This window comes from Bombus impatiens, unplaced genomic scaffold (genome assembly GCF_000188095.3).
Source record: "Bombus impatiens unplaced genomic scaffold, BIMP_2.2 scf_0058, whole genome shotgun sequence".
NCBI lineage: Eukaryota > Metazoa > Arthropoda > Insecta > Hymenoptera > Apidae > Bombus > Bombus impatiens.
Genome location: NT_176477.1, coordinates 660,125 through 673,589, shown reverse-complemented (window position 1 = coordinate 673,589; position 13,465 = coordinate 660,125). Strand labels below are relative to the sequence as shown.

The 13,465-nt window shown below is 35.6% G+C and overlaps 2 protein-coding genes across 12 annotated transcripts in view; one reads left to right on the top strand and one right to left on the bottom strand.

The window, feature by feature from the left end:
• The window catches only part of LOC100750183 (partitioning defective 3 homolog), a 42,094-nt gene extending 32,255 nt beyond the window's left edge, over positions 1-9,839 (top strand). For 8 of the 10 annotated variants that reach the window (XM_012393463.3, XM_012393469.3, XM_033324658.1 and 5 more), the window contains 4 exons: positions 37-156; positions 4,082-6,025; positions 8,870-9,068; positions 9,654-9,839. In XM_012393463.3, the coding sequence (XP_012248886.1) occupies positions 39-156; positions 4,082-6,025; positions 8,870-9,068; positions 9,654-9,702 (2,310 nt within the window). In that variant the 5' untranslated portion in view covers positions 37-38 and the 3' untranslated portion in view covers positions 9,703-9,839. Of the gene's footprint in view, positions 1-36; positions 157-1,580; positions 1,633-3,171; positions 3,358-4,081; positions 6,026-8,869; positions 9,069-9,653 lie in introns of those variants that run through there. The other 2 variants (XM_033324659.1, XM_024372266.2) reach the window with 2 other exon arrangements.
• Positions 8,324-13,465, bottom strand: part of LOC100750064 — an 82,879-nt gene continuing 77,737 nt past the window's right edge. For both annotated transcript variants that reach the window (XM_003485422.4, XM_012393454.3), the window contains 3 exons: positions 12,154-12,716; positions 10,498-10,618; positions 8,324-10,406 (listed from right to left, as the gene is read on the bottom strand). In XM_003485422.4, coding sequence (XP_003485470.1) covers positions 10,370-10,406; positions 10,498-10,618; positions 12,154-12,716 — 721 coding nt within the window. In that variant the 3' untranslated portion in view covers positions 8,324-10,369. The remainder of the gene's footprint in view (positions 10,407-10,497; positions 10,619-12,153; positions 12,717-13,465) is intronic.

Here is a 13,465-nt window from a genome sequence, read left to right as displayed (position 1 = left end):
TAAAACTCGTGTTTCAATTATAATTTCTTATTTCAGAAATGCGTTGGTTTCGTGGCCACGCCGAGGCGCCAAGACTTTTAAGCTTAAGTCCTCTTCAAGCCGATGAAGACCTTGACGGAGCATCTTACCACTTTCATGCCACGTCTCAGTACAGAGGTAAGAATCGTGAGAACCATCGATACAATTACCACATTGCTAAGAACAACACATGTCGTTACATTCATATTACAATCATAATATATACAATATAATATACAATAATTACAATCATATTCTGATGTTAATTAGCGACTGATCGCGTCTCGAAATCAAACGTAACTTATAATCAATACCTACATACATATGCCATATGTTTTTCGAATAAAAAACTCCAGTTACATTCGCATACTTTACCTTTAATTATATTCGTATACTGCATACTAATATATCAAGTATGCCTCTTGACACATGCGATTCCGTCGCAACAGCTTGGTTTATTACGCTTCGAAATTGCTTATTTGGAATTTGAACTTAAATCGTCTGTCGATATTGCCTGCGATTGTTCACTCTAATGTCGCGTTATTAGCTAAGATCATTGGGAAATTGCACGCAAATTGAGTCCATACCAACAGGATTTCATTTCAGGAATAGTTATTACTACTCAAAGTTACCTTACACGAACACTCGTATAATAACATGTAAAAAAGTCTCATTGTTTCACGAATTTTTCTATGAACGTTAATTCCTGTGATAGTACAAAATACCATTTTGTTGGTATAGTAACAAGTGTGTTTTATGACGTCGTCATAATCGTCACGACGTGTGTCGCTTCACCAAAGTCGCTTTCGAAAGCAAAGAAACTTTGCATAGCCTCGTTACCTATGCGAGAGTCTCTTTTTACGAATCCAGTCTGTATTCGGTTACGAAAAAGGAGAGATTTACCTCGTTCGCCACGATGAACTCAGCAACGCACATTGCATGCGCTGGAAAATGCGTTAATAAGCTTAATAATCCGACACTTTATAATAATATTCATTGCATAGAAGTTAGAAATTGCAATTGTGATTCTTATATTGTATTTCTTCTGGATGTCGGCTTGAAGTTATTTGTCGCTCGAAGGGTTTTGAAATTATTCAGTACGGTACTTTTAATGATAGAAAATTTGTAACGTGTCAACATGGCAGATAAGGTTTTCTTTATTCAGTCTACGTGAAATAAAAGAACAGTCGCTTCTGCAACTGTTCTGAGTCCTGAATGACTTTAATTTCTTAGTTAACTTTATTGTATATATATGTATATAAGATATTAAGATATATATGTAAGATATACATATATATATCTTGCGATAGTCACCTGCTGGAATTTTTTGGACAACATTGGATTACGATTATTTGAAGAATCCCATACCTAACAGACTTATCTACAAGGTTTGAGAAACCTTACGTCGTTGGCAAATTAATGCAATTAATCGTGATGATAACACAAGATAATGATGGGAATAGTAGGCGCATTTTTTTGTGTAAAAGCGACGAGGTTGTTAGTTTACATATGTATATTTACGTAGCCGACGAACGCACACCTTTACCGGAAACCACAGTGTTAGTTAACGCGCTTCTATGAACAACTGTGTTAATAGCATTGTGGTTTTTGACGGTAATATACGGTCAACTTATTACTATTTTTGCGACAGTCTCGTTAATTTTTGTAACCAGAATGCTTGGTTCGCGTTAGTTGGTGCCACAACACTTTCTAAAGACTAACAACCTTCTCTCGTCGATTATAAGAAAGGAAACGGCTGCATTTTGCGAAGTCAGCTCGCATACTAGACAAAAACCTCGTAGCATTACTGGCCGACATCAACTCTGCGGTGTTACGTAGACGTTAACGGGTTTCTTCGCGGCAAAAACGACTGGTGGTTAAAGATTTCGTAATTGTGTGTTGTTTGCAGGGAAACTGCAAATTATTTAAATCACCGTTGAGAAAATGCTGGAAAAATTTTGTGGCGTCGAGTCACGCGTTACGAACGTTACGTAATACGTGTACATAGCCTAAAGAATTGCAGCATCATTTACTACGTTATCTTAATATAGTTTCTTATAGATACTAATGTCTTTTTACAGAAAAAGAAAGATCGAATACTACTATCTAATAATAACACTATCTAAATCAAGCATCTGTCAAATAATGTTTTGTAGTTTATCCTGTGTAATTTATACTGTTTCCTGAAATACAGGTTATCACATTACAGACAATTATATAATTGTTACATATCAGTACTCAGAATTTCAATTTTACACGACAGGAAGTAAGCTTTAATAGTTTCGTTTTAATCGAGTTGCCGCTTGCATCGAGTGAAATCGCATTTGTCTCCTTTTCTAGTAGTTCGTCGTATTACATTTGCCGCAAAATTGATCCTTTCTTTCTTTTGTTGTGAAACTCTTTCTTCAATCCCATCGAACAACTGAAAGGTCTATTTACCGTGCAACTCTTAACTTCGCTCTCTATCATTATCATCGATGCTCGAGAAATATACTAGATATCGAGTGAAGCATACTTCCTGCAATTCGCTAAACCTACTCTAGCATTTCATCCCAACGGAAAAATTTATCGCTTCAAGCATTTATGTAATTTAATTTATATTATAAAATTATTCCCTTTATATTCGTTACGTATAATATTAATCTTCGCAGTCAAACATTTTTTGGATGCGTACTTTTATATCGTTATAAAATATATCAATTCATAATTTTACGTTATTCGTCGACGAAATACTACTGTAAAAAGAAATATCAATACATAGCTACTAAAAATTCTGTTTCAATTATTTTTTGTTTGAAGAGGTAATTATTCAATTCCCATAGAAATTGTAAAGAGAAAGGAATTAATTTATCGCTTATATGCACAATGTATTTAACGGTATCAATAGCAACCAAAAAACGTCATTTTCAAGACATTTAATTTATAAAAATATTTTATTGATTCATTTATGTAAAATTCGTTACATACTTCCGACCCCTCATCCGTTAGTTCTTCGACTGGCTAATTTCCTCGGTTCGTGTGACTATTTTTATTTCTATCACCCGAGCAGAGTACTCATGTGAATTGCTCATACGGGATGTCCTGCCTTCCACACATCCTGCACGACGCCGTCTTAGGCCTGCGTTCAAACTCATATAACGTCATGTTTCGCAGAAGCATCATTTTCGTCGCGACTGTCGCTGTTAAACGAAGTTTCAAGTTATAACGCGTCGCATGCGTTTTGTGCTCGTTGAATAAAGATCTATCGTTTCCTTAAAAGGATGACTAACGTTTGGTGCGACAGACTGTTATACGTGGACCATTCGAAGAGGATCGTAGACATCCAGCAGTTTTTAAAATGTAATTCCCATTGTCGTGTAATCTGTTAAACAGATTTTGAATTTTCCAAAATGAATTTTTAAGTGTTCGTTTCGACGTTGGTTGTTTCTGAAGTGATTCATCGAACGTGACCGAGCGTGATTTTATCGTTGATGACAACAGTTAATTGTAATTCTTGACAGTGTCAAATATAGCTTTACATTTGGAACAATTACGTTGTGAGCTTTTTAAAAAAAGATCATTTTTGTAAAGAAATAAATTAGCATTTGTAGAGAATAATTTTGCGTTAATGCAATGTTGAGTTTTAGCTGTGCTGTGATTCTTCAAAGTAGTTTGCCTTGTTTTTTGATAAAACATTGTAATTCAATACTTTCATGAACTTTTATTGTTCATGTGTATGATTGATAAATAAATGTGTCACGATAGTTTATCAATTTGATTAATAAACAAGTACAACAATTATAGATATTCTACACATCTTGTACATTTACCATTCAAAATCTTAATAAAACCAGAACTTTTAAAGCAAAGTTAGCTTGATAATTACATCGAGGTGCAAATAGTACTGATAAACGTTTCATGAACGTTATGAATATGATAAAGAGTAATATGAAGAATTCTGAATAACTTTACTCGAGAAAGAAACTTCTGAAATAAAGAGTTTCCAATATTCGACTTTAATCATTTTTGTTTACTTGAATAATTTTAAACAAACATTTGTCTATTTTTCATCGTCCCTTCGTAGATTTGTCTCCGGTGCGATGGGCTCGCCGAAAATCGTCGAGCTCGGAATCGGAACGAAACTGCTACAACGTTCAAACATCAAAAGTGACCACCGAGCGGAGTCCCACCAAGAAGAATAAGAAAAGGATTCAGCAGGAGAGGCGGAGAGTCTGCGAGAAACGGAATCCTCTTTTGGACCGCGTAAAGAACGCCAGACTAAGCTTCTTCAAGGATCGAGATTCCGACGACGAAGACCAGGAAGAAGCCGAAGATCCGGAGAAGTCACAGCTTCGTTCTATGTGCGAATTGGACCAACGTGGCCTAACTAGAAACGAATTTCGTAGATCTGTCTGCGAGTCTGATTTGAAAGAAATTATCGAAGAAGAGAAAACTCAGGCAAAGAGAAAAAGACGTTCGAAATCACAAACCAGATTGCCTTATCGAAAGCAGCAAGAAGATCGCTTCTCTTTCGTAGGTTTTCGACAGTCTGCTGGCCAAAAGGTAGGAAACTTACCTAAAGATGTCAACCAGGAAAACGCTGCTCAGCAGAATCGCAAATGGCGGAAGAGCAAAGAGTTCTTTCAGGATCATCAGACACCTAAACGATCGATCGATCACGTTTTGGAAGGTTCTACCAGCCGTCTAGAAGACCCATCTTTCAAAGATGGTACTCAATTCGATAGCATAACACCATCGAGCTGTTTAGCCGCTAAGTTTCGAGCAATGCAGGACAGGTACCTAAAAAGTTCCACTAGTAAGATAATAGCGAAGATCTACAAGAAGGAAGGTAAAGACAAAGAAAGACGAAGACTGAGAAGCTTCTCGTACGGTACTCTGCCAGGCCTCGAGGAACTCAGGACGAATCCGCTTTATGAAGAACAAGATCAGGATGATAACGATTCTGGGATTCTGGATAACGACTCTGCTACCAGCTCTTTGCTCGACGACAGGTGCAGCAGCAGCGCTTCCGGCTTGTTAACTGCTCTCAATGATTCGTCCCTAAATTCTCCGCCTCAGCTACCACCGAGAAAACCTTCTTCCTCTATCGTAGATGTAGAGAGAACTTCGAGGCTGTTTTCCACCCTGGATATCTACTGTAGCAGAAATGAGGGCAGACGTTGCGGGAGGAATGCGTCAGAAACGAATACTCTCGAAGACTCTCCCGGGCAGATTTGTCAAGCTGCGAACAACGAACTGATAGATCGACAGGATCGTGATGGTTCTAAGTCGCCTGAGGAAAAAGATGTCATCGAGAGGCTCGACGGTAAAGGTTCGTTAGGATCGGAGAACTATCAGACTAGCAGACTTTCAGTTATCAGAAACAGACCTTACACTACTGAAAACATCGTCGTGAAGCTCCCTAGGGAAAGTTCCGATCAGTGTTTAGGTATCTTCATCGCGAAGACGGCGGAGTCCAGTCCAGGTTACTTGGTGGCACACGTAGTACCCAATGGTCTGGCTGATAAAGAGGGTACCTTAAGGATAGGCGACGAAATCTTGATAGTTAATGGAAAAAGACTGCGAGGATTAAGTATGGTCGAGGCTAGAAAGATTCTTGGAAGCGGGAATGGTCCTGGCGACGTGGACATCGTCGTCTCAAGGTATTCCGCCGTAGACCAATCCCCGAAAAAACTGACAGAGAGCAGCGTAGATTACGAGAACGTTCACATGGAAAATGGTCACGGAGTTATAGTCGAGAATTCGCCTAGTACGCACTTTAGAAAGCATCAAACGAAGCATCATCGAGATAGAAAGAATGAATGCAACAGGTCCACTTCTTCGGATAAGGCCATCGTGAGTGTGGACAATGGCGGATCGCAGAGCGTTTCAAATTTTTGTACACTGCCAAGGAGACCTAGGAACACTGTTTCGACGTTCCTGACAGTCGTGTTTCAGAAAGGTCCTGGGAAGAAATCGCTGGGATTTACTATCGTGGGTGGAAGCGACAGTCCTAAAGGAAGCATCGGTGAGTGATTTACTTGTAATTTATATACCACTATTGATACTGTTGACTCTTATCAATCCTTTGCAATTTCTTGCAGCGTGTCAGTGATACAAGGTTTATCTAACAAAAAGTGGGGGAGGGGATATATATGAGACGAAAATGTGTGTTCAGATTTCTACTAGTTAAACGATATCCATAATTATAATTGTATCTTTTGCAATGTCTCCATTTGTGCGTTTCGCAGATCCGTGTATCATCTATAACAGAGCATTTACATTATTTTCTAGTTTAAATAGATTAATCTGTAATCTATGGTATTTTTTATTATAAAATTTACAGTAACAGAGTTTGCCTGGAGATAAATTATTAATACCTGTATTTTGATATACTAATAAACTAATATATAGCAATTAGGTATTAGTGTAAAAGTATGCTTGTTAAAGACTGTTATAACATTAACTTTAATTATAATTTAACTTTAATTATAATTAACGTGCTATTTACTTTAGCATTCAGATGCAGTAAAAATAGATTAACAATTATTATCTAATATATAAGGTAACATCGTTACTGTTCGTTGTGGAGTACTATTATATCATAACACATCATATCACCAGTAAATTAATTAATATTTAATTGGTTTAAAGATAGTATGCGGAACATTATCTATTCTAATATTTTAGCACAATTTGCGATCAGTACATTAACGAAAGATAAATAATTCGTGTTACAATTGTCTCATTAAAATATTCTTAAATATTAACATTACAAACGGCATCCAATTACAAAACGATATAAAATCTGCTGTAAGTTAGTACGATTAAATTGAAAAAATCTCGGTATTTTACTTAACAAAGACGCTTTAAACTTTTAACAAGACTAACCCCATGTTAAAATCCTATAAAATGTCTTTGTAAATATATTTATGTTTATATATATATTTATATTTAGAATTGAAAACACGTCTCAAACTTTAAATGCGATTGTATATGTATCAGAAATTTCCAAACATCAACGTTTGCATCGTTTCTTAAAATTATTTGTATTTAAAGAAAAACTTCCAATCGTTAACCAGAATGATTAATATCAATTTAATCAATTTAAGGATAAACAAAAAGATTTCAAACTTAGCGATTAGAGATTTTAAATATTCTTAAAATTCAACGTTCTCTACGTTCTTTAACAGCTTCAATATTCAGAAACAAAATAACTTTATAAATCTTTCGATATTAACATTATCACATCGTTTAACACGATTCCTTAAAATCTTTACAATGTACTTCGAACTTTTAACACGATAAAACATCTTGATAATTTTCGATATCGAAATCTTTTCAACATTAAAATAGCACTTGAAACATTCAACAAAACCCGTTCGTCTTTACTTTTTCACTAGTATAAATTGATTCTGTATAGGTTTTAAATGAAAAAACCATATATTAGATATTTTTTTAATTATTATTCAAGAAATTAATCAGGTCAAATTTTATTTAAAAAGTTATAAGAATTTTAATTTTGTCATACAACACTGAGATAATATTTTACTTACGACATGCATTAGAAATAAAAAATTAAATAGTGCAACATAATTTCTACCATTCATAACATTTCGAATTGAGAGAGCTAAAATCTTCACCCTTATGATCCATCAACCCTTCGCCGTGATCTAATCTCGATATGGAAAGAACTCAATGCTCGAGAAAACGTTTTCAAACCTCGCAATAAAGATATTCCGACGAAGATTGCTTCTTATCAATGTTTGTCGAAGGCTGCTTCGGGTTTTATCACGAAGCGTTGCTTGTACTCAGGGCCGCGTATTTGGGGAGGGTCGATTCGCAAACAAGCAGAAATAGCGATGGATCAAAACTTTTGCTTAAGAACTAGAAACACCGGCGGTTTTCTCGCATAACGTTTACGCACTCGCTCGACCGCCGTATGGCGCTGCTTGTCGATAAACTACCTCCGCGTGTATACAAGCATTCTCGAGTTTTACGCGCTCGTTACATTACAAGGCGAATGCGTTCCAATCTGCGTTTCGTACGCATCGGGAATACCGGCCTTCCAGTTGTTTTACATTCGTGTAAGATCAACCGCGTACATGGATGCGATGCAGTTCGCTTCTTGAACGATGAAAAGAACATCGTTGAGAAACGTCTCGGGCTAGTTCGAGTCAAAGAACTATTGCATCGAGTGTTTATCGGCTAAAGGGGCGATGGGAGATGTTCTGTAATACATCTCTGAAATAAGAATAAGAATTAAGAAATTGATCGCTTAAGTTTTGCATTCGGTTGACCGTAAAAGACAAACTTCTAAAATCTATTTTTCTTTTTTTTTTGGAAGATATAGATGGATGAACATGTGAAAATCGATTGCTCTTGTAAAATACACGTTCTTTCAAAAACTTGGCGGAAGAAATATTTAATTTGTACTTAATAGGATTTATGTAGTGAGAAAGGATGAGACGTCGAAAATTATCATAAAAAGGAAAAATGCACAAAGACTAAATTGAACCAGATCGAATCTTTCCGATGACATTGTATTTGTAATTTTCAGCAAGTTTAAGTCCTTATAACGATACATAAGCGAAGTATTAATTTTTGTGTTTTAGATTACTTGCCTAGATGTTCTCTACGGATTATAAAATGATATTACGTTGTATGAATTTGTCTGTAAAGCTTACTTATTAACATTATCGAGTTTTATCAAATCGTCCATGTTCGTTCATAAGCTATCTATTGTCTGCGAATAAATAATTCGAAGTTATCGCAATAGAAATATTTCCTTTGCAAATCTATTTGTCATACCGATCGCTACTTAATTTTTTTTCGCATAATTCGTAGTAATTATTGTATATATTTATTACAGGTATCTTTATAAAATCGGTATTGCCAGGAGGGCAAGCCGCGGAAGATGGCCGTTTGCGTGCGGGTGACGAGATCTTGGCAGTGAATGGCCACGTTTGCCACGACTTGACCCATAAAAAAGCCGTTCAGCTATTCCGTAACATCAAAACTGGACCGATTGCCTTGCATCTTTGTAGACGCGTTAAAAATAAAGAATTACAGTAAGTATGGCAGTACTGTACTGTTGCGCACAGCTTTCTACGATTTTTATCAGTGCCCTCTAGTATTAGCGTTAGCTGATTGTATAGGAAAGAAATTCATAAAGTTAACATAAGATTGTTATAAAATGTCAACTTTAGTACAGTCATGCTGATTATGTAAAAAGGGAATGAGTCACATTTTTCCTCAATATATTTCATTCATAAGAATGGATCTACAAAAATGAAATTGAAATCTTTTAGCAGCATGTGCGTAAAATTTGGAATTATAACTAAACAGTGCAAAAAAATACATAGTGCCTAAATTATACTTGGGAAGCACAGCCCTTTCATATTATTTTGCTTCCTCTATTTCCAAAATATTTATAATTTTCTCTTCCTTACATTTATGTACATTTTCTCCATAAACATCGTAGGAATGTGAATATTTTCGCCATACAGCAATCTTAGTGATTATTTAGCAACAATAACCGAACCTAAATTCTTACGTAACCAGCACGATATATACTAATTCCTTAATTGTATAAAATATATTACAGTTTGAGATTAAGAATGGTATCTTAAATAATTTACGACATTATCTTTCAGGACAACGAAGGCTAAGTCGTGCGCAGATCTTTTGCTCGTCGACACGTGAAGGGAAGCTGTACAAGAAGATTGTAAAAACGAAGAACATACTTTGTGACCTCTGTAAAAATGAATTGGGAACCTGTACATATTGTAAATTTGTAAAGTCCCTTGAAAATAAAATTATTATTTAATAACTGTTCAAAAGTTGTTTCGTTGATCGTTGCACATTATTGTTACGCATAACAGATCCTTAAGCACCTTTAAATTACGGCCCCTTTATTGTCCTCTATAATCCTAATAATCCTAATAATAATACTAATACTAATAATAATAATAATAATAATAATAATAATAATAATAATAATAACAACAAGAATAATAATAATAATGATGATAATAATAATAATAATGTCAGAAATCGTATACAATGAATTCACGCTGCTGTAACGTATCTCTATAAAATCTTATAGTCATAATAATAATAACATAATAATAAAAATAATACATAATAATAGTCAATAATAACTAATAATAATAATAATTTCATAATACACTTAATTCCTACGCAACTGCGACACCGCAGTAAATAAATTAATTGAAACAAACATCAAAGATCAAAGATTCGTTCTGATAGACTAGAATCCTAAAACTTCGTATGCAGCGAATACTAAATCGTTTAGAGTTAAACCGAAAGAGCACTTCCTGTGGGCAGCTTCGTCCACGTTGCCTCCTTCTCAGCACGGCGCGGATTTTTGCGTACTTTTTGGATACCTGCAAACAGTTATGTTCTCCATAGGTTCATTCATTTTACACACACTTAGCTTTTAAATCTGAAAATATGGATATCAAGTTTTATAAATACCTGTGTCTCCTTGTGATTTCCAATTCAACTGGGCCTTCTCTTACTGCTTTGAACAATTCGATAACTTCTTGGTGTGTGTAGCCACGCAGCACCTTTCCATTTAAACTTAGGATTTCGTCACCTACGGAAAATGTTTAAGCGCTATATCAATTAAATGCTTATATTCATCTCATTCTCTAAATATTTAAACCATCGTTTGATCCAAAAGAAAGAATTTCGAAATTTGGAGCAGCTCAAAAGAGTTTCTTGGCAACAGCCGAAGATGCATCGATCCTGTACTTATGCAACCGAAAGATACCGGCGGGGCAGTCCGTTATGCTTACATGCGGCAGGTTGCAGTGACACGAGGAAACCGCGAACGTTCGCGTGCTCGAAAAAAGTAGGGATCGGTTGAAACTCGAAACGCATTGCGTGAAACTTGCCTACAGAACGTGCTGCCGCCTACCGCGACGAGAACTTCATAAAAATCATGAAAGAGACGTGTGCGCGAAATTCGATTCGACGTTGACACCGTGTCTCTTTTTCCTGGTGGATGGAAACTCCATATTTCGTTTCGATCAGATCTTTACTCTTTCCTGTTTGTTGTACTTGATAGCATTTCACAGCAAGTATTTAAATTTTACAGTATTGTAATACTATAGTACTTAAAGATGTATTTTATTTTGATAAGGTAAGACCGACCATTGTATTTTTGTATCTTTTGGCATCGTATTTCGATCACAGAACACATATTTTCCAGCATTAGGAGGCCAAGCAATTTAATCAAATTATTAAATCTACGAAACGAAATTTCAAATGAAAATCGCCAGCAAATAAACAGGCATTCCGTGTCTACGTCCACTCAATATTCATTAAAATCTCTAACTGCGTCAGACCTACCAATCGATCCAATTCACAAGTCCATTCTTCCTGCGTCCTATAAACGTAACCAAAAACGTCCATTAACGTAACCATGAGTTCCATTTAACTTGCTCGCCTTTGGCAACGAAGAAAGCGACAGAAAAGATCCCGTTGACAAAGCTGGCGACGAGGTCGCCAAGCCAAGTCCAGTGGCACGCCGCTTCAATAGGCGGGAAAAGAAAGAGTTGGCAAAAATGAAAAGGAAAAAAAAACAAAGGGACCGGGGAACGGGAGAGGAAACGAGAAAGGGCACGAAGAGTGCCGGACTGTTTAGAAATGCACGCGACGTCAGGCGTCGGATTAAAGATTCGAGGTGTGTCCGACGCGTCCATGGCGTGAATGCACGAGGAACGACGAACGCGTACGTGACGCATCGACACGCTCGATCCACACCGTGATCCTGAAATAGCGAACTATGTCGATGGAACGAAATCCTTGCGCGATCCACGCCAGAGAAATCTGCGATCGATTGCGTCACGGTCACGGAGGAATGGTAACGTGAGAGATTACACGCCGCAACACTAAGCCCGTAAAAGGAATTGAGATGCCCGCGATAGATCTTCGAGGAGATCGTTTCCAACTGCATCGATCGATACGTTTGGATTACCGATCCGGAGGTTTTTTTTTTTACAAGATTTAAAGCCGGTATCGAATGTCACACTCTTTGAATGTCACGGTCTACGACTCTCGAGCAAACTAACGACAAGTACCAATTTAATTACCAATTCCAAACTCGTTGAACTAGTTAAACGTTACCTTGGAACAGCGACTTGGAGACGTCAGCTTGACCACCAGGGAAAATCCTCCTCACGAAGATGCCCATTTCACCTCGTGGGCTGTCTCTGCCACCCACCACGCTGAAACCGAGACTAGGCTTGCCGTAGCCCTTCTCGAATTTGGCAATGTGTCTCGATAAGTAATGTTGCGGCTCCATCGTCGATTCCAAATTACTTTCCACGCCCTTCCGTTCTTTGGACATGCAAGAAAGCGGCAGAAAGTCCGGCCTCTTCGTCGACTGAACGCCTTCGTCCGCAGCGGGTGTGCTCGATTGGTTCGATTGTACAGTTTGCCTCGTTTCACTGTCGATCAACGACAGATTCGAAAGATTCTTTGCATTTTCCAGGTACTCATACTCCCCAGGTAAAGTCGGAGGGCTGACATACACCTGCGGCACTGTCTCCTCGAACGCGGTCATCAGACGTATTTTGTTACCGGTGAAAGATCTTAGAAACTCTTGGACCTCCTCCAGACTTTCCAGCGTCCTCAGCTCCTTCCCTTCAACCTCGACGATCTCATCACCGAGCCTTAGTCTTCCGTCTCTGTTAAAATTGAACTTTATTAAATGATTGCGTGGAAATAAAACCAAGAGCAGTTGATTCAAACAGATGATTATTTATCGAGAAATTCTGATGGAACTCGATAAATTACTACCTATTCCTGTCTCCATCTCTAACCTACACTTAAATATTCTCTGATAAGACTTTACCTCTGACATTTACCTATTACTTATGATATGATACTCTGATAAACTATGTCATGTCGATAGACCCTTTGATCTACTATATATATATATATATATATATATATATATATATATATATATATATATATATATATATATATATATATATATATATATATATATATATATATATATATATATATATATATATATATATATATATATATATATATATATATATATATATATATATATATATATATATATATATATATATATATATATATATATATATATATATATATATATATATATATATATATATATATATATATATATATATATATATATATATATATATATATATATATATATATATATATATATATATATATATATATATATATATATATATATATATATATATATATATATATATATATATATATATATATATATATATATATATATATATATATATATATATATATATATATATATATATATATATATATATATATATATATATATATATATATATATATATATATATATATATATATATATATATATATATATATATATATATATATATATATATATATA